This window comes from Sus scrofa, chromosome 14 (genome assembly GCF_054392235.1).
Source record: "Sus scrofa isolate SSC_HxYL_T2T_F1_AM1 chromosome 14, Sscrofa_HxYL_maternal_Yorkshire_Landrace_v2.0, whole genome shotgun sequence".
Classification (NCBI taxonomy): domain Eukaryota; kingdom Metazoa; phylum Chordata; class Mammalia; order Artiodactyla; family Suidae; genus Sus; species Sus scrofa.
Genome location: NC_139396.1, coordinates 56,911,182 through 56,930,805, shown reverse-complemented (window position 1 = coordinate 56,930,805; position 19,624 = coordinate 56,911,182). Strand labels below are relative to the sequence as shown.

At 47.1% G+C, this 19,624-nt stretch overlaps 1 protein-coding gene across 5 annotated transcripts in view; it reads left to right on the top strand.

Moving 5' to 3' along the window:
- Positions 1–19,624, top strand: part of RNFT2 (ring finger protein, transmembrane 2) — a 70,771-nt gene that overhangs the window by 1,001 nt on the left and 50,146 nt on the right. For 3 of the 5 annotated variants that reach the window (XM_003132893.7, XM_084994203.1, XM_084994202.1), the window contains exons 2-7: positions 1,042–1,216; positions 1,738–1,796; positions 7,608–8,086; positions 10,675–10,751; positions 14,255–14,355; positions 17,653–17,806. In XM_003132893.7, the coding sequence (XP_003132941.3) occupies positions 1,193–1,216; positions 1,738–1,796; positions 7,608–8,086; positions 10,675–10,751; positions 14,255–14,355; positions 17,653–17,806 (894 nt within the window). In that variant the 5' untranslated portion in view covers positions 1,042–1,192. Of the gene's footprint in view, positions 1–1,041; positions 1,217–1,737; positions 1,797–7,607; positions 8,087–10,674; positions 10,752–14,254; positions 14,356–17,652; positions 19,507–19,624 lie in introns of all 5 variants that reach the window. The other 2 variants (XR_014826161.1, XM_084994204.1) reach the window with 2 other exon arrangements.

Genomic DNA, 19,624 nt, shown 5'->3' with positions numbered 1-19,624 from the left:
TGAAAGGTCAGGGAGGGAACAAGGGATAGAAAAAGGTAAGTGAAAGACCCACTGATGTTTTATTCATTGAATACTTGTTGAGTGCTCCTCTGTGCCAGGCAGTGTTCTAGATGCAGAGGTGCAGGGGCAAGCCAGGCAGGTGAATCTTTGCTTTTGTGGTATTTACATTCTCACAGGGGACAGATCATAAATAAATAAACAAACATGTAAATAAGTGGTAAGTGCTATGAAGAATGTAAAACAGGGCAATGTATGTTGAATCAGGAGGGTGAGAGGAGAAGGCCTCTGGAAAGAGGTGGCATTTGATGAGGGAGCCAGCCAGAAGGAAAAGCATTCTAGGAAGAGGGAACAGCAAGTACAAAGACCCTGAGGCAGGGACAAGCTGACATGTTTGAAAAATGAAAAGGCCAGTGTGGAGTTCCTGTCATGGCTCAGTGGTTAATAAACCCGACTAGTATCCATGAGGATGTGGGTTCGATCCCTGGCCTTGCTCAATGGGTTAAGGATCTGACGTTGCCTTGAGCTATGGTATAGGTTGCAGACTCGGCTCAGATCTCGAGTGGCTGTGGATGTGGTGTAGGCCAGCAGCTGTAGCTCTGATCAGACCCCTAGCCTGGGAACCTCCATATGCCAAGGGCGAGGCCCTAAAAAAGAAAAAAAAGAAAAGGCTAGTGTAGTTGAAAGAGAGTAGTTAAAGAGAGAGTGGAGGAAAATGAAACTGGAAACAGGTGAGGCTTGTAGGCAGCACCTGTGGGCCAGGAACAGCACTTGGATTTTATTCTGATTGCAGTGGGCAGCCTTTGGAGGGCCTAAAACATATTTTCTGTATTCCCCAATCAGGACTCAGAGTTTGACAATAGGACAAAATAGATTAAGATCATAATTGTCGTCAGGAGTACCAAAGAGGGGTGGGCGAGAGGCTAACTAGGGATAAGGAGGCAACAGAACCATCTGCTTATAGCTCCCTATGAATCCTTAAGACTTATTCTCAGGTTCAAGGCATCCCATGGATGATTCACCTAAGTATACTGCTCTATCTAGGATTGAGAGTCCAGGGTAAGCCCCTGTGACCTGTGCACCCCTTTGGAGAGGAGAAGAAAGAGAGGCCTGCTTTCCCTGGAATCCGGTGGTCAGATCCCTACCTGGAGCCTTGAATGCCCACCTCAGGTGTCAGCATGGAGTTCTGAAGTCCATGTGGTTCCTCACAGTGAACCAGGTGATGTGTCTCCACAAGATTTCACATCCTCGTTACCACTTCATTAAATGTGAGGGCTGGAAGGAAGCTTTGGGTTCAGACACTTCACTCCCTCCCATTAGCTGATGGGGAATCTGAGGCCACAGAGAGGTTACCGATTTGGCCAAGGTCACATGGCAAATTAGGGGTGGCATCAATCCAAAATCCATGTCTCCTGTCAGTCTGCTGCTCTGCTGCTCAGTTCACCTCCTCCAGCACCTCTTTGCTGCACAGTTCACTTTCTCATCTCCTCTGAGGACTTCCTCCACCTCCTGGCCTCCTCATCCTCCTCATCTGTGAAATGGGGTGATGACACTTTCCTCATGGGATGGAATGTTGATTGGAGGGTTAAATGACATAACAGACCAAAACGCAGTTTGCAAAATGTCAGAGTGCTCAAGGGATATAGAATACAAGCAGTACTTGCCTATGGTTACCATGGCAATCTGACAAGCACTGGGAATGTTGGGAGACGCTGCCTCATGTCATGCGTTGATTTTTAGGTCTTAAGGAAAATGCAGAGACGCCACAGCAGCAACACGGATAACGTTCCACCTGAAAGGTAAGTATCCCCTCATTCCATCTGAGGGCTCTGGGCTTCAGGTGGTCAGGGGCAACCCAAAACTGGATTGAACAATACCTGCCCTTCAGGGCTGCTTGTCAGAAGAGCAGAGGAGATCTGATTGGCAACTTCTTTGCACAGCAATGGCCTTACGTCCTCAACACACAACAGCTTGCTGTTGCTCTTATGGTAGTTCTCAAAGCCTGTGCAACCTGTGATCCACTTGACCCACTGTATCAATGATTGCACCCAGGGGATTTTAATTTATAGAGGTGTCTGAGTGGCAACATAGAGAGGCTAATGACATTGAAAGAAGATTTTTACTACTTGCATTTCCCAAGAGAAGGGGGCAAGGTACATCCCTCAGGGCCACATGGGGCAAGCCCAGGGTCAGCCAGGAGGCTGAAAAGAGCAAAGGGAAACACAGGGCACAGCTTTATGGTGTTTTCTGCACAAAGGCAGGGCAGGGGAAAGAGTTCAGGATTGGCTAGTGTGAATAACATCGATGGGCTCAAGGCTATAGGAGAGGCCTCTAGTTGTCTGGTCATCACCTGGCCATGGGTGATTTGGGGCAGAGGAAATATTGGCAGAAGATTGTAAACTAGATAAAGGAGGTGGTTGGGGATATGGGCTCTGGATCACAGGGGAGTTGTAAACAACTTTGGCTATCAGTTTGGCCCTATAATGAGTAGATGCCAAGTAGACAAATACAGAATCTAAGAAGACACAGTTAAAACACTCATGAGATAGAATTTCTATTCTAGTTAAGCCCAAGCAAATACAGACCATGGGGACCTGGTCTCAAGTTATGACAGTCTTCCAGCCCCAGACCTCCCACCGTGCTGACACACACATCCACTGAGCAGACAGCCAAGTTTTTCCTCCTTCACATCCTGTTCTGGGTCCCCTGCAACTCTGAGGTTGGCTGCAAATTCACAGAGGATCCACCAATCCCAACACTGGAACCAAATTATGCATCAGGCCTGCCTGTTCTTTGGGAAAGAACACTGGCCTTAATTCAGAGAGCCCTTGGCCAAAATCCCAGCTCAGCCACTTCCAACTTTGGTGCCTTTGCCAAGCACCTTCATCTCTAGGCCTCAGTTTCCTCATCCGTAAGTGACAGATAACAAAACGCAGGGTTGCTTGTGAATGAGTTGAAAACACACAAACACAGCATCTGGCACATAAAGAGCAGGGCTGTTGGAGCGTTTTGAGCCTCTGAAGATAGAACTGCTGTCAGTGAACTGTGAGATCATTGGGGCCAGAGACCACACCAGAAAAAGAATGGCCACTGTGTATTACGTGTTTATTTCTGTCACCCTCACATTAAGTTAGGACTGTTTTTATCACCTTTTCATAGACGAGAAAACTGAGGCTCAGAAAGGGTAAGTTACATAAAGTTACACAGCCAGGAGGTGGCAGGGCTGAGATTCAGGCCCCAGTCAAGTTGCCACCACATAATCTGTGCTTTGAGCCACCACATTCCAGCTGCCTCCTTCCTTGGTGGATTCAGCCCTCTCCTAAGCTGCTTCACCCTTGAGCCTTTAAGTGGTTAAGCTGGAAGCACAGCCTCTGCCCTCCAAGGAATATTCTTTCGCATTTAGGCTGAAATCTTGACTGGATGCTGGGGAGAGGCACAGGGAAGGGAGGCCAGCTATAAAAAGGCCCTTGGTGGGTAGAGTTTTCCCTGGTTGTGCTGGAGGCCCCCTGAGCCCAGTGAACTCAAGAGTGCTGGAGAGCACAAGGCAGGCAGGAGACTTGCCAGGGCCCTGTGGGGTGATGAGGGAAAGAAGGTGGCCACTGTGGGCACCTGCCAGGACTCTTTTCTGAGCTCAGCTTTTGTTTTTTTTGTTTTTTTGTTTTTTGTGTTTTTTTTTGCTATTTAGGGCCACACTTGCAGCATATGGAAGTTCCCAGGCTAGGGGTTGAATCAGAGCTGCAGTTGCCAGCCTGTAGCACAGCCACAACAATGCCAGATCTGAGCTGTGTCTGCAGCCTACACCCATGGCAACGCTGGATCTTTAACCCACTGAGTGAGGCCAGGGATTGAATCTGCATCCTCATGGATACTAGTCGGGTTCATAACCCACTGAGCCACAGTGGGCACTCCTGAGCTCAGCTTTTTAAAGTGCAGAAAAAGCTCAAGGCCCCTTGAGGATCATAGCCATGGTGTTAGTTGTTGTTATTATTAATATTATCTTTATTATTATCCTAAACCCAAGGGAGTAAGACCACACATTTCCTGGGCTTTTGGAGCCAGCAGGGATGGGCCAGGGCAGTTGAAGGAGTGGGTAGCCACCTTCAAGTTCCCTCCCTGCACCAGGTTTGTGATACCTTACCCCCAGGTCAAGTTTGTAAGGCCAGTGAAGCCAACCCTGAGATTACTCCAGACTGGCATCTCCCCTGCTGGGTTTCACTGGTGTTCTCCAAAACACACAAAAATTTTTTCTTTTGTATTCCACAAAAGAAAAAAATCCCATGGTCAATTAAGTTTGGGAAACCTGAGTTTAAACAAAGTTAGTGTTTTCAGTTGCAGGCCTTCTCAGAGCCTTTGGTATGCTTATTTATTCATCCTTTCAAATATTTATTGAGCATGTTCTGTGTACCAGGTGCATTGTGCTGGGTAGTGGCAATCCAGTAGGGAGCAAACAGTCATGGTCTTTGACCTTATGGAGCAGGCCACAGTCCAAAAGCTCCCCCAAATGATTATAATGTACACCCAGGGTTGAGAGTCACAGGTCAGGAGTAAAGCAATAGCTCAGATCAGTCCCATGCAGGGGAGGTTAGGATGCAGTGAAGATAGAGAATGGGGGAACCATCGTTGTCTGGAAGGTAGGCAAAGGCCCACCAAGCAAGAAAGATTTTAGCTGAAATTGATGGATGAGCATAGGTTACCTAGGTGGGGCAGAGTGGGGGTGGGGGAGACAGCTGGTGAAGGGGACAGCCTGAGCAAAGGCCCCCAGTAGGAAGTCCTGGGGTAGTGAGACCCAAAGAGCACATGATGAGATTGGAGTTTGAGGCCATATGGCAAGTTCATCTCTCTGAGCCTCGGTTTCTTTAGGTGTAAAATGGCAGTGATTTTAGTTTTTATCTACAGGGTTATCTGAGCCTGCAGGAGGGAGTTTAGAATGAGAAGCTTTTAATGGGGTAGTGAAATAATTGAATATATGATTTTAAAAAAATGCACCCTGGCCTTTGAGTGGGGAGTAGATTATATAAGATCAAGTGTGAAAGCAGAGTGTAGACCCTCCCCTGCAGGATCCCTGCAGTGTCATTTTGTGCCTGGCTGATAGCTAGCGTACATTTATTAAGCACCCATTGTATGCCCTGGGCCGTGGGGTCCCGAGGATAAGTGGAACTCAGCTCTTACTTTCAGAAAACTCAGGATGTATTTAGAGAACATCCAGTGGGGCCCTTCTCTGGGGTAAGAGAAGGCGGGGGTAACTCTTTGCCTCTCCCACTGCCACATACACTTTGAGAAAATCAGCTCCACCTGTATCTGTTGTGTAGCCAATTCCATTTGAGAAGACAAGCTCAAGAGAAGAGAGATGACATACAGAGCTCCCAGGTGTGGTGTTCGTGGGAAAGAGCACCCAGTTCAGAGGCTCTGCATTCTTGCAGGGTTAACTCAGTGGCTCTGAAAGAGCAACAGCATCCTTTGCCTGATTCCAATACAAGAGGCCCTTGCTGGAACTAGAAATGGCAAGTTGGCCCTAGAGATTTTCATAGCTCCTGTTGTGGCTCAGCAGTAATGAACCCGACTGGTATCCATGAGAACATGGGTTCAATCCCTGGCCCCGCTCAGTGGGTTAAGGATCTGGCATTGCCATGAGCTGTGGTGTAGGTTGGACATTGGCTCGGATCTGGCATTGCTGTAGCTGTGTGTAGACCGGTAGTTGTAGCTCTGATTTGACCCCTAGCCTGGGAACTTCCATATGCCGGGGGTGGGGCCCTTAAAATAAAGGGATCCCCAGAAGCTCTATGCATGAGTGGTGTTTGTACCCATTTTCCAGGTGAGAAAACTGAGTGCAAGTTTGTTAAAACCCCCTAGGAAGGGTGGAGCTAAGGTTCACATATAGGCTTCTCTAATAAAACCTCCTTCCCATTACTCTCACTGCCCTCCAAATACCAGCTGTGACCAAGGTTGACCTTCTTGGGAACTGGGAATCATGGAACTTGAAGATTATGGAATCAGGGATACCTGAGTTCCTGAGGTTATTCTAGAGTCATAGGACTCTGCTCCTTTTCGTATAGTGGTTAAGAAAGCAGGCTCCATTCCCGGTGTGGTTCAGTGGAAACAAATCTGAATAGTATCCATGAGGACACAGGTTCAATCCCCTGACCTCCCTTAGAGGGTTAAGGATCTGGTGTTGCTGTGAGCTGTAGTGTGGGTTGCAGATGTTGCTCAGATCTGGTATTGCTGTGGCTGTGGTGTAGGCCAGCAGTTACAACTCCAATTCAACCCCTGGTCTGGGAACCTCCATATGCCACAGGCCAGGTGTGGCCCTAGAGAGACAAAAAAAGAAAGAAAAGAAAGCAGGCTCCAGGTGCTCCCTGGTGGCCTGCGGTTGAAGATTCAGCATTGTCACTGCTGTGGCTTTGGTTAGATCCCTGGCTCAGGAACTTCTGCATACCATGGTCACAGTCAAAAAAAAAAAAAAAAAAAAAAAAAAGCAGGCTTCTCCAAAGTTAGCTCCCCTGGTTTTAAATCTCCCCTGTTCCATCCCTTACCAGCTGTATGACTCTGGACAGGTTACTTTTTCTGTGTGTGCCTCAATTTCTTGATCTGTGAGAGAGCAGTATTATTAGTATCAAAGTCACAGGGTTGATAGGAAGATTTAATGAGTTAATTAATGGAAAGCATTTAGGTAAGTATCTGACATCTAGTAAAGATTATTACCCTGTTGCTATTATTACTTGTATTAGTTTTCTAGGGCTGCCAAGGTATCACAGATTAGGTGGCTTAAAGAAAAGGAACTTATTTTCTCACAATTCTGAAGGCTGGAAGTTCAAGGTCAAGGTATTGGCAGGACTGGTTTCTCCTGAGGCCTCTCTCCTTGGCTTGCAGATGGCCATCTTCTCCCTGTGTCTTCACATCGTCTTCCCTCCCATGTGTCTATGTTCAAATTTCCTCTTTTTTTTTTTTTTTTTTTTTGCCTTTAGGGCTGCACCCACGGCATATGGAGGTTCCCAGGCTAGGGGTCAAATCACAGCTGTAGCCGCTGGCCTATGCCACAGCCACACTAGATCCAAGCTGTGTCTGTGACCTACACCACAGATGACAATGCTGGATCCTTAACCCACTGAGCAAGGCCAAGGATCGAACCTGCATCCTCATGGATGCTAGTCATATTCTTTTCCACTGAGTCACGATGGGAACTCCCAGGTTTCCTCTTCTTATCGGGACACCAATCATATTGGATTAGGGCTGGTTCTAATGCTCTCATTTTAATTTAATCACCTCTGCAAAGACCCTGTCTTCAAAAACAGTCACATGATGAGAGTTACCTTGTGATGCAGTAGGTTAAGGACCTGGCATTGTCACTGCAGAGGCTCAAGTCACTGCTGGGGTGCAGGTTTGACCCCTGGCCTGGGAACTTCCATATGTGTGGGCATGGCCAAAAATAAACAAACAAACAAAAATAGTCACCTGCTGAGGTACTGGGGTTAGGGTTTCAACATATGATTTTTCTGGTGGGGGATGGAGGGGGCCACAATTCAGCCTATAATGTCATTGGTACTGTCAGTTGCCCCCCCCCCAATACTCCACTGCCTGACTAGGTGAGGCTTTCTCCCCCCCTTCTGGCCCAGAAATCGCAGCCAAGCGCTCAGCTCCGAGGCGAGTGTGGATGAAGGCGGCGTCTTTGAAAGTCTGAAGGCAGAAGCAGCCTCCCCACCAGCACTCTTCTCAGGCTTATCTGGCCTCCCGGCAGGCAGCCTCCCTACCACCCCATTCCCCTCCAGCCTGGTGCTGGGGGCCTCGGCTGGCAAAGGGGACGTGTTCCTCCAGATGCCCGCGTCCAGGGAGGAAGGCGGGGGCCGAGGCGAGGGGGGCACCTACCACCACCGCCAGCCCCACCACCACTTCCACCACAGCGGCCACCGAGGGGGCTCCCTGCTGCAGCACGTGGGCGGGGACCACCGTGCACACTCAGACGACGGGGGTGATGAGCAGCCAGGGACACCAGCCCCAGCCCTGTCTGAGCTGAAGGCTGTGATCTGCTGGCTCCAGAAAGGGCTGCCCTTCATCCTGATCCTCCTGGCCAAAGTGTGCTTCCAGCATAAGCTCGGTGAGTCCCTGGTGGGTGCAGGGGTCACAGCCTGCAGCATCTCCTGGGGGTTAAGGGAGGGGGGACTCCATCCCAAATGCCAAGGGAAGGCAGTAGAAGTCCTTGCAGTGCAGAGTACTTAAGAGTCCAGGATTCTGAGTCAGACCTGGGCTCAAGTCCTGGCCAACTAGCTGTGTGACTTGAGACAAATCACTAACCTCAGTTTCCTTATCTGTTCAGTGGGGGTTGCAATAGAAACTTCCTCAGCTGGTTGGATGGTTGGGTAAAGTGAAGGAATAGAGTGTAATACCTAGGAATTCAGCCTGCTCATGTCTGAACCTGGGCTCTGCCCCTTCCTAGCTGTATGACACTGTGTGTGTTAACCTCTCTTTCCCCGTGCCATCATTCATAAAATGGGGGTTATGATGGTATATTTACTATCATGTATACTATTATATATATATTATAGCTATACATATATTATGATAGCATGTTACAGATACTGGTGCAGCATATGTATAGATAGCTTCTGCCTTCCTGAGATTGAGTGAGAGTAAATGAATCAATATGTGTAAAGCACTTAGGACAGTGCCTGGCAGAGAATAAGTGCTATGCAAGTATAGATTATTATTTTTATCATATTCATTATTAATAGATATAAAATACTTAGCATAGAACCCTGCCCATAGCAGGTGCTCAATAAATACTACCTATTATTATTAGGAAGTAAGATAATGATTCATGAAGTGCCTGGCCTAGTACCTGGCACACACTTAACACTCAATAAACATGGTCTCTGGTCCACTGTTATTGCCTCTGTTACTAATTGTTATTAGATCATGATGTTGCTATGTCCTGGAGAGTTTTAGGCTCTTGCTTTCATCTTATGGTCAATATAATGGTAGGCAACATCTCATGGCCTACAACATCTCACAGGAAATAGAATAGATGAGGCTATCATTTGTGTCTTATTTAACCCTTTCTGATGAGTTTCCGCTGACTCAGATCACTCCACCTTCCTTCCTGGGGTGCTCCCTTGTCAGTCCCTCCCTTTTTATTCCTAGACATGGAAGCCAGCATGTTCCCCCTCACCCTGAACTCCAGCAAACTCACAGCCAAGTTTTATTCTTGAGTTTGGTCATTTTCTTTCTCAGCTGGCAAGTTTGTTTGATCAAAGAGGAAAGTAGAAGAAGGGATTGTGGGGTTACTAGTTTTGATTTTATATGTTTTCAGTGAAGAAACACATCTTTTACAAAGTAAATCTTGAAGAATACTGGAGGTATTTTTCACTAGTGAAAAAGTAAAATTGAGGGATGGAGTGGGATGGACTGGGAGTTTGGTGCTAGTAGATGCAAACTATTATTATTTTGCTTTTTTTTGGGTAATTTTATTTATTTATTTAGTTAGTTAGTTGCTTTTTAGGGCTGCACCTGCAGTGTGAGGAGGTTCTCAGGCTAGGGGTTGAATTGGAGCTGCAGCTGCTGGCCTACACCACAGCTCACAGCAATGCCAGATTCTCAACCCACTGAGCGAGGCCAGAGATTGAACCCACATCCTCATAGATGCTAGTCAGGTTCATTACCACTGGGCCATAATGAGAACTCTGTTATTATTATTATTATTTTGGCTGCACATGCAGGGAGAAAACACATGCTGCAGTTGCAACCTGTGCCACAGTTGCAGCAATGCCAGATCCTTAACCTACTGTGCCACATGGGAACTTCCATAAACCGTTACATTTAGAGTGGATAAGTAATAAGATCCTACTGTATAGCACAGAGAACTGTATCTAACCTCCTGGGTTAGACCATGTTGGAAAACAATATTTTAAAATAATGCTATATATATGTAAAAAAAATACAAATTTCCTGATTATCTATGTTCAAAAAAAGTAAGAGTATAAGTGAACTGCAAGCGTAGGGAGCCCTGCATGTTGTATGAAAGCAGAATCCTGCCGCAGGGAACAAAAATAGGATTTTAAAATTCCTGTTTAGGGAAAATTCCAAGATTGTAGCTTGGCAAATTGCGGAATGACATTCTACTCCACCCCCATCACCCCCGCCCCCAGCAAGGGTCATGTTTTCTTATGATATTGTGGTCTTTTTCTACAAATGCTTTTATTGCAAATAACACCCCATAGCGATAGACCCCATTTCCTAACTGCTAGAGACTGTGCTATAAGCAGTATCCGTCCATGAGGTGAGTACTGTTATTATTATGCCCATTTTGCAGAGGAGGAAACTGAGACTCAGGTGCAGTGACTAGTCCAAGCTCACACAGCGAGGGGGTGGCAGAGCTGAGATTTGAACCCAGGTATTACTGGACTGCACAGCCCATGCTTCTAACTGGTTCTATAAAATCCCCCCACAGTGGTCTCAGGCCCATCCCGAAGTCAAAGGCCTGTTCTCACATTGGCTCAGGGTTCCCAGCAATCTACATGGCAGCCCAGATGCCCTGGAAAGGGGATTTTCTCTCTCCTCTGTCATTAGCATGTCAGCTCCAAGGGGACTAGGGATGTATCTTTTTAACATTGCTTGCAGTTCCTCATAAGCCAGGGCCAGGCCTGACAAGTCTAACTGGGTGGACTCAGCCCCTCCTCTGTCCCACAGGCATTGCTGTGTGCATTGGGATGGCCAGCACCTTCGCCTATGCCAACTCCACACTCCGGGAACAGGTCTCTCTAAAGGTGAGTCACCTGGCAAATTAATCTCCTAGGACTGCTGTAAGTAATGACCACAAACTTAGTGACTTAAAAGAACATAAATGTATTCCTCAGGGTTCTCTAGATCAGAGGACTGAAGTGGGTCCTTCCAGCTGAAGATAAAGGTGTCAGCTAGATTATGCTCCTTCTGGAGGGTTCAGAGGGCAGCCTCTTTCCTCACCTTTTCCAGGTTCTGGAAGTCATCCACATTCACTGGCTCATGATCCCTTCCTCCTCCTTCGAGCCAGTAACAGTATATCTCTGTGACCATCCTTCCATGGGCACATCTCCCTCTGACTCTCCTGTTTGGCTCCCTCTTCCACTTGTAGGGACCCTTGTGATTACACTGGGCCCCCTGAATAATCCAATTGATTCTCCATTGCAGGGTCGGCTGATTAGTGACCTTAATTCCACCTGCAGCCTTCATGGCCCTTTGCCACATAACCTAACATAGTCACAGGTTCCAGGGGTTAGGATGGGGACATCTTTGGGACACCTCGTCTACCTCCCATTCCCTGGGCAGATCCCCACTTGTACCATCCTCCCACACCCTTCCAACAGTAGCATCTCTCCCACATGCCCCCAGCCCAGTCCCTCTACCCTCTTGGCCTTCAGTAAGTTAGCTCATTTCCAACCCACCCTCATGGTTAAGGCTGTCTCTCTGTTACTGCTGGGTAGCTGTATGGCTTAACCCCCATTGTCCCAAATGTCCTCTAATATCTGCTTAGCACTAACTGTGTCCAACACAATGTGGGCCATCACACAGCTCATCCTGTGGATTCATCCTGTGGAAGGAGGCAGAATCATTGTTAACTCATTTTCCCAATGAGGAAACAGTGGCCCAGAATTTCTTGACTAAGAACTTAGTTTCTTGCCTAAGGTCACACAGCCAGTGCAAAGGGTGGCGTCAAGATGAGAACAGGCATTGAGCCCAGAGGCTGTATTCCCCCCAGGTTCAAATCTCAGCTCCTCCACCCTCCTGCAAGTCCTTGGACAGGTTCCCTTGCTAATGCAAGCTCAGGTGCCACCTCTGAAAAGGGAACTGCCGCACCAAATTGAGAGGATTAAGTGAGATAGCACTCGGAAGGTGTTTAGTGTAGTGCCTGGCTTATAGGAACAATATAACTGAGGGGTTGTTTTGTTTTGTTTTGTTTTGCTTTTTAGAGCCACAACCATGACATATGGAAGTTTCCAGGCTAGGGGTCTAATCAGAACTGCAGCTGCTGGCCTACACCGCAGCCACGGCAATACCAGATCCAAGCCATGTCTGCAACCTACACTGCAGCTCACAGCAGCGCCAGACCCTTAACCCACTGAACAAGGCCAGGTATCAAACCCTCGTCCTCGTTCGTGGATACTACTCAGGTTCGTTACCACTCAGCCACAACAGGAACTCCTAACTGAGCTATTTTTAACACACCTACGTTTCTGCTACACATGTGATCTTACACTAGCCACCATCCTCTCTGACCCTTCTTTGGTATCATCTGCCTTTTCAGAAGCACCTGGGCCTCGATGAGGCACAGAGGGCAGCTCAGTCTCCCTTCGACTCATGAGCACATTGGAGTCCAGAGTCCAGAGCTGAACAGGGAGCCAGCGGTTCTTCTTGACTCATTCTTATCTTCATGCAAATCCCTTTCTACTGCTATTGGAACAATATCTCCATCGATGCCGTAGTGGGGGTTGTTGGGACTGGCTCTTTCTCAAATATAGTAACATCCACATGGTGCCTTGACTTGAATTTTAGTGGCAAGGGGATACCTGTATCCATGGAGAGGCTTCTAGGGGGTCCTTGAACCCTTTGAAGCACAGGTGATACCATTCTGTGCAAGAGAGACTGCATGGCTCTTAGGAAGTTTAGGAATCTCAACTTGCTACTGGAAGACTACCCTATTTATCCTTCGGAGTCTGTCTTCTCAGGCCTTTGCTAATTCCCTTTCTCTTCCACTTTTGGTTTGGATTTACAGGGGATTAAACTGAAATCTATTATTTATTGGGTAAAAAGGACTGCCAAGTGGATTAATCACAGTGGTAAGAGCGAGTGGTTGGTTGGAGGTGGTTTCTTGGGCCGTTAACCTTGACCACTCCTGGAATAATGGGTGGATGGAGATGCATTTATTTTGTTGGCTCCTTGGAAATGTGCGTTGTAACCGTGTGAAGGGCGCGGAGCTGTGTCTGAAGACAGCGGAGCATTTACTGAAACCACAGGGAAGGTTACACTGGGAAAGTTATGACCTCATCTTGTTCCAGCAATGCAGCCGCCCTGGTCCAGGAAAAGACAGGCTTTTGAGAATCAGCGGCTCGGGGGTCTGTTTATGTATCCCAGGGTACACAGGCAGGAACGCCTCTTCCAGAAATGTCCCAGGGTTGCTCTTGGGCTAAGAGGCTACTGGGAAACAACAAACTGAGGTTTCTCAGCTTGTCTTCCTGGAGACTAGTTAGAAACAAGCCTGGAGAAAGAGAAATGGGGCCAGATTACAAAAGGCTTTGACCGCCACACGTAGAAGTTTGAATTTAATCCTACAGATGTCACCCCACATTGAATAGTCAGTCTGGGGCAGTATCCCCAAAGGTCCATGCTAGAAAAAGTTAGAAGGTTCCAACCTGTCAGTCGGACTGCCAGTGGTTGTAAAGTCCGAAAAACAGGTTCTACCATTTAGTGAGCCTGAAATATGTGCCTGTCCCAGACTGGATGTTTACATTTATAAAGTTCACTTAATCCTTAACAAAACCTCACTTTTTTCTTTTTAATGGCCATACCCATGGTATATGGAAGTTCCCAGGCCAGGGATTGAATCCGAGTGGCGACTTGTACCTACACCACAGCTGCAACAATGGCTTGCTATAGATCCTTTAACCCACTGCACAGGGCTGGGGATCAAACCCGTGCCTCCTCAGTGACCCAAGCTGCTGCATTCAAATTCTTAACCCACTGCACCACAGCGGGAGCTCCAACAAAGCCTCATTTTTTAATAAGGGCTCCAAGGCTTAAAACATGTGCCTTCGAGCAAGGGTTACCTAATTTCTCTCTGCCTCAGTCCCTAACAGTAAATGTAAATAAACTTAACATTCCTATGTGCCAGAAACTGTTCTAAGCAGTCCATGTACATTAGCTCTCATAACGCTATAAGACATATGATATATATCCATTTTACAGATGAGGAAAGGGAAATATGGAGAGTTTAAGTAGTTGCCCAGGGTTGGACAGACCCCCAGATAGCAGACCAAGGATTTGAACCCCGGCCATCCAGCTCCAGAATCTGTTTTGCTAACCATGGTGTCCTCTTGCCTCTCTTGTTTGTTACCATCCCTTGGGTTTCAGTGGGATAGAAAGATGCCACTGCCTTTCCTTTCACAGTTAGCCCTGTTTCCTCCAAATCTTTGAGAAAGGGAAAAGTTGCCCCTTGTCGAGCGAATGTTTTGGAATGTTCCACCAGGTGCACCTTTGGCATTTCAGCATCCCCACAGAGCTCTTGCTTTGTTTCTAGGAGAAGAGGTCGGTGCTGGTCATCTTGTGGATCCTGGCTTTTCTGGCAGGGAACACCCTCTATGTGCTCTACACGTTCAGTTCCCAGCAGCTGTACAACAGGTGAGCTGGGGAGTCTGAACCCCACTGGGGAAGGGGGAGCTTTGTTGGGCTTAGGATCCACAGCCCCTTCACTTGAGGACAATGCAGTTGTAAAGTTGAAATTCCACTCCGTTGCTATATACATGCATGCTTAGAGCAGAATCCTTCAGTAGGAGTGGTGTAAGCCTAAACCACAGCCACAGTAACGCGGGATCCAAGCCATGTCTGAGACCTACATCACAGCTCACGGCAACACCGAATCCTTAACCCACTGAGCAAGGCTGGGGATCGAACCCACAACCTTATGGTTCCTAGTTGGATTCATTTCCGCTGCACCACAATGGGAACTCCAATTTTGCATTTTATAGTAGCCACACAGTGTGTGGTGGACAACTGGCCAGGGAGGGTCTCTGGGATGAAATTGAAACTCGAGCTAAGCTTTCAGATCATGTCCCTTTGTTTTGAAGATGGACTTAGAGGAGTGAGCAGTTTCACCACTTTCTGGGGCCACCCAGAATGACACCAAAGCAATTTGGGAAGTTGGTTCCAAGATATCAACATGCATCTCACACACCACATTAGTTTTCTGGCCCAGAAGATCAAGGTCCTGCTGGTGGGTGTAGGAGGTGGAGTTTCCCAGAAGCTTGGATGGATTTCCAGCTTATGCCCTTCTCTGGGCGTGATCACACTCACAGGCTCAGACCTCTGTGCCCTCATCATACGAGGGCTGAGTCAAACTGACAGCACACAAAGAGGGAGAGAATGGCTTAGGAGAAAAGCAACAGAGATGAGCCTCCCTCCTTATTGATATCAGTGGTCTAGCGTGTGTTTGTAACTGATACCAACAGCCATTATCTTATTTTCCCTCTCCGTCAGCAGGGTATCGCTGTCTCCATTTGACAGGTGAGAAAACTGAGGCTTAATCCAACCCTTTCTAATGAGCTGTGGTCCTGGAAAATAACAGTGAGCTTGAATCATCCCCAGATTTGAAGTCTGATAACCAGTGTCAGGGGGTCTTAGTCCTGCCTTTTACCAACTTTGTGCCCTTTGGCAAATAACGGAAACTCCTGGAATCTTTCCTAGTTTGCATTTGTGAAACCGGGACCAAGTTAATTTTTACCTTATCCACCAAACAGACTTATTAATTAGAGGCCAAATGTTTTAATATGTGAAAAGTCCTAGGCAAACTGTGAAATATTTGATATATCATAATCATAACATAATTAATATTATTCTTTTATGATGCATTACTATACCTGTTGGTGGTGGTGGCTAATGGGGCATAAAACCGACAATAAAATGTATCCGTCCATTAAAGTTCATAGTGTACATTAGAAATAAGTGGACTGAGTGACCAATCTGTGGAAAAACACTTTGGCATCTTTCCTGCTCCAAAAGCCAAAATAGAAAAAATACTAAGACGATGAACTAAAAACCAGAGAGGTGAATTTAGCACGTAGGCATCTCTGAGATAAACTGGAAAGTAGAGGGAAAATCTTTATTTCCTTTTTTTTTTTTTTTTTGCAATCAGAGATGCATAACAGATAAGCAGAGCGTGGAAGTCAACCAACCAGCCTGGGATGGTACCAGGGAGAGACAAGAGAGAGCAAACACAAGGAGGGGAGCTCAGAGCTGCCAGCGTCTCCCCATGTCGTAACTCGAATGCCACTCAAAGCTGGAGGCAAAGCATCCCACAGAGACAGGGCTCAGATGTGGAAGAACACTGAGGGTATCATGAAAGATTGCCAAAATAGATTGTTTTCATTGATTTTGCCCTACTCTAGTTCTTCAAGTTTTTTTTTTATTATTATTATAAACGGAAATCGATTTTTAGAAATAAAAGTGAAAAGATAGGCCAGTGCATTCCCAGGATGCTCTCATCTGGGAATCTCAGTTTGTACCACTTTCCACCAGCCCAGCAGCCTGTGTGAGAAGCATTTAGATAGCATTCGCTCCAGGCTGTGTGCACTGTTTCCTGCTTTTAAGGGGGCACAGACAGGACTCGGACTGGCCTTTGCTCAGAGCCTCGAATCTGGCAGGAGGAAAAGTGAGGGGACCAGCACAGTTTGGGGGCTGGTGCCAATCCTAGCTCCATATTCTAGCTGAGATGCCATGGGTGGTGGCTCCACATCCTAGCGCTCCAGATTTTCCCAGCTCAAAATGGAACCGTCCTAGTGCCTAGCCCATAGAGTATTTCGGAAGAGGAAGTGAATTAAGACACATAAAGCGTGTAGAGTAGGCAGCATGATGTCAAGAGCCAAGATATTAATACAAATAGCATACTCCTCAGAGGTGGTAGAGAGCAGTGCTGCTCAACCTGTGGTCCTGGACCAGTGCCAGTTCAAGAATGACTTGTCTGTCTCCAGTGATAGAAATTAGGAAATTGAGTGTGAGGTTGACTTACCTGGTCCTGGGTGGTAAAATGGGTTTACGCGTTCCCAAGTAGCACTGTTGTAGAATGAGGATTGAGAGCAGTAGCCAGGACACCTGGATTCGAATCCACCATCATTCCTTCATATCTGTAGAACCTTATGCCTGTTACTTGACCTTTCTGTGCCCCAGTTTTCTTATCTGCAAAATGGATAGGGAATAGCTCCTGCCTCATAGACATTATTGTTGTCACTGCTGCTGGGCAGAGTTGGTAGCATGTCTATTATCTCATCGATTCCCAACAGTATGAGGGAGGGGACAATTTCCATTTCATTGATGAGAACGCTGAGGCTTACAGAGAGAACATTATCTGCCTAAGGTCCAATAAATCAAGAAGCCTGGATTCAAATTCAAGTCTGTCTGATACTGATGCCCATGTGTTTATCATGCACTGTGACCTTGGACAGCTTCACCTCTCCAAGCCTCAGTGCCTCATTTATAAGTGGGGATAAGCAGTGGTTACTGCACAGGACAGTGAGATTCAGCAAGAAGAGGGCTTAGCAGTGTCTGCTCATCAAATCCGCCCCTCCTTCTCTCTCTCTCCTTTGTAATGTTGGTCAGCCTTCTTTCTGTCCTTCCTTCTACTTCCTCTGGTGAAGCCTGCTGTGGACCCATAAAACTGGAGGGAATCTTAACTAGTGATGCTCCAGGCCAAGCTCATTTAACTCTCAGGGGAACTGCGAAACTGAGGCTCAGAGAGGTTAAGATACCCACCTGAGGTCATACAGCAAGTTAGTAGGAGATTCAGCAACAGGGCACAGATGTCTGACTCCCAGTGTAGTGCTCTTTCTACAGGTAATCTTTACAAGGCTCCCAGAGTGAGAAGAGGGGGCTACCAGGTGCCAGTGATCCTAAATGAATATCTTGACTCTCTGATTTCTCCCCTAGCCTCATATTCCTGAAGCCCAACCTGGAGACGCTGGACTTCTTTGACCTGCTGTGGATCGTGGGGATTGCAGACTTTGTGCTGAAGTACATCACCATCGCCCTCAAGTGCCTTGTCGTGGCTCTGCCCAAGATCATCCTGGCCGTCAAGTCCAAGGTAGGCACAGGCTGCAGCCCTCATCATGCCGATCATGCAGGGGTTTTAGGGAACCTTCTGGAGAAGGAAAGAATGGGCCTGGGCAGAGCCTATGTCAGTGCATCAAACGAACAGAGCCTGAGCTAGTATATCCTGTTACCTCCCCCACCACCTCTTGTCATTCCTTGAAGCTGAGTGTCATTTCTTTGTTGTCACCACCCTCCTGTCACACCTCTGCTGTCCAAATGCATTCCCTCAGTTTCATTGTTTAAAGCTGCCCTTGATGCAATTTTCATCTAAATTTCACCTGAGAAAGGAAAAAAGCACATTGACATAAATACCCTGGGTCCTGCTTCTCCCAGGGAAAGATGGCTCTGACAGGTTTTGACTCTCTCCTTCTGGGCCTGTTCTGTAAAAGATACTGAGGCTCAGCAGGAAAGAACTCTGTGATCCATTAGTGATGCCTGCCATGCATGCAGGAAAGGAACTGGTGGAAATGATCTTTGCAGGGTACCTTAGGGAAAGGCCTGCCAGCGGATGTTAAAATGAAGAGGTCTTGGAGGATAATCATTATAATTCAGAGGACTGAGAAGTGTCAGAAAAAGACATTTTTAGGTTGGAAAGCTCAGAATTTGTCCCAGGCATCAGTTGGCAGAAGAGCAAGTTGGAATTGGCCGTCTGTCTTAAGTGATAATTGATCAAATCGTTAACCAGGTGCATAGGAAAAATGCACTCATGTGTTTCTTCTGTACACACGCATAACACACACACACACACACACACACACACACACACTACTTCTGACACCAAACGTGTGGGTTTTCTACACATCAATTCTCTGACACCAACTGGATGCCCTATAACTTAACTCAGTTCTACCTCGAGATTGTGTCAGATCCCACAGGTTAAGAGCTCAGTCCCACAAGACTTCCCCCCTCACTTCAGATGCCAGTGGCAAGTCCCAGGTTGTCACCTGTACTTGGGACCACCCAGCTGTCAGTCAGGGTTCCCACGCCCCCCTCCTGTGATTGGTCACTTCTTGATGCCCTGAGCCTTCTCCTTCATAGCATTTGCGACACTTCGTTGAAGGCAGGAGGTGTGAATCCAGGCATGTGGGGAAGCTAGCTCAGCATTGGCTGCCTGGAATAATGATGCCTCGTGATTCTTGAGCACCAACCGTGTCCCTGAGACTGTGCAAAGGGCACTTCACGTACGCATTAGCTTCCGTAGCTGGTTGCCCTTCCTCTCAGGGAGGAATCATTACTCCCACTGATGATGAGGAGATGGAAGGTTAAGAGGGCAGGCAGCTATCTCATGGGAGAGCTGGGATGCCAGCCCAGGGCTTCAGCTTCAAGTGCCACCTCAAAGTGGGTATGGGAGAAAGGTAAGGAAAACAGGCAAAGAATGATTACTCATCACCTTGAGCATTCTGGTTCTTGCTAAATTCTTTCCTGTGTCTTGACTCATAGAGGCTCTCAACTCCCCTCTGAGAGAGAGATTGTTATCACCTCTTTCTAGATGAAAAGCTGAGTGCAATCTTCCCCCAGTATCTGCGATGGATTGGTTCCAAGATTTTCCTCAGATACCAAAATCTGTGGATGCTCAAGTCCCTCACAATTGACCCTCTGCATTCGTGGTTCTGCATCCTTGGATTTTTTTTTTCCTTCCGTTTTTGAAGTATAGTTGATTTACAGTGTTGCACCATTTTCTGCTGTACAGCAGCATGACCCAGTCGTACGTACATATATATATATATATATATTCCCTTTCTTATATTATCTTCCATCATGGTCTATCCCAAGAGACTGGATATCGTTCCCTGTGCTATCATCCTTGGGT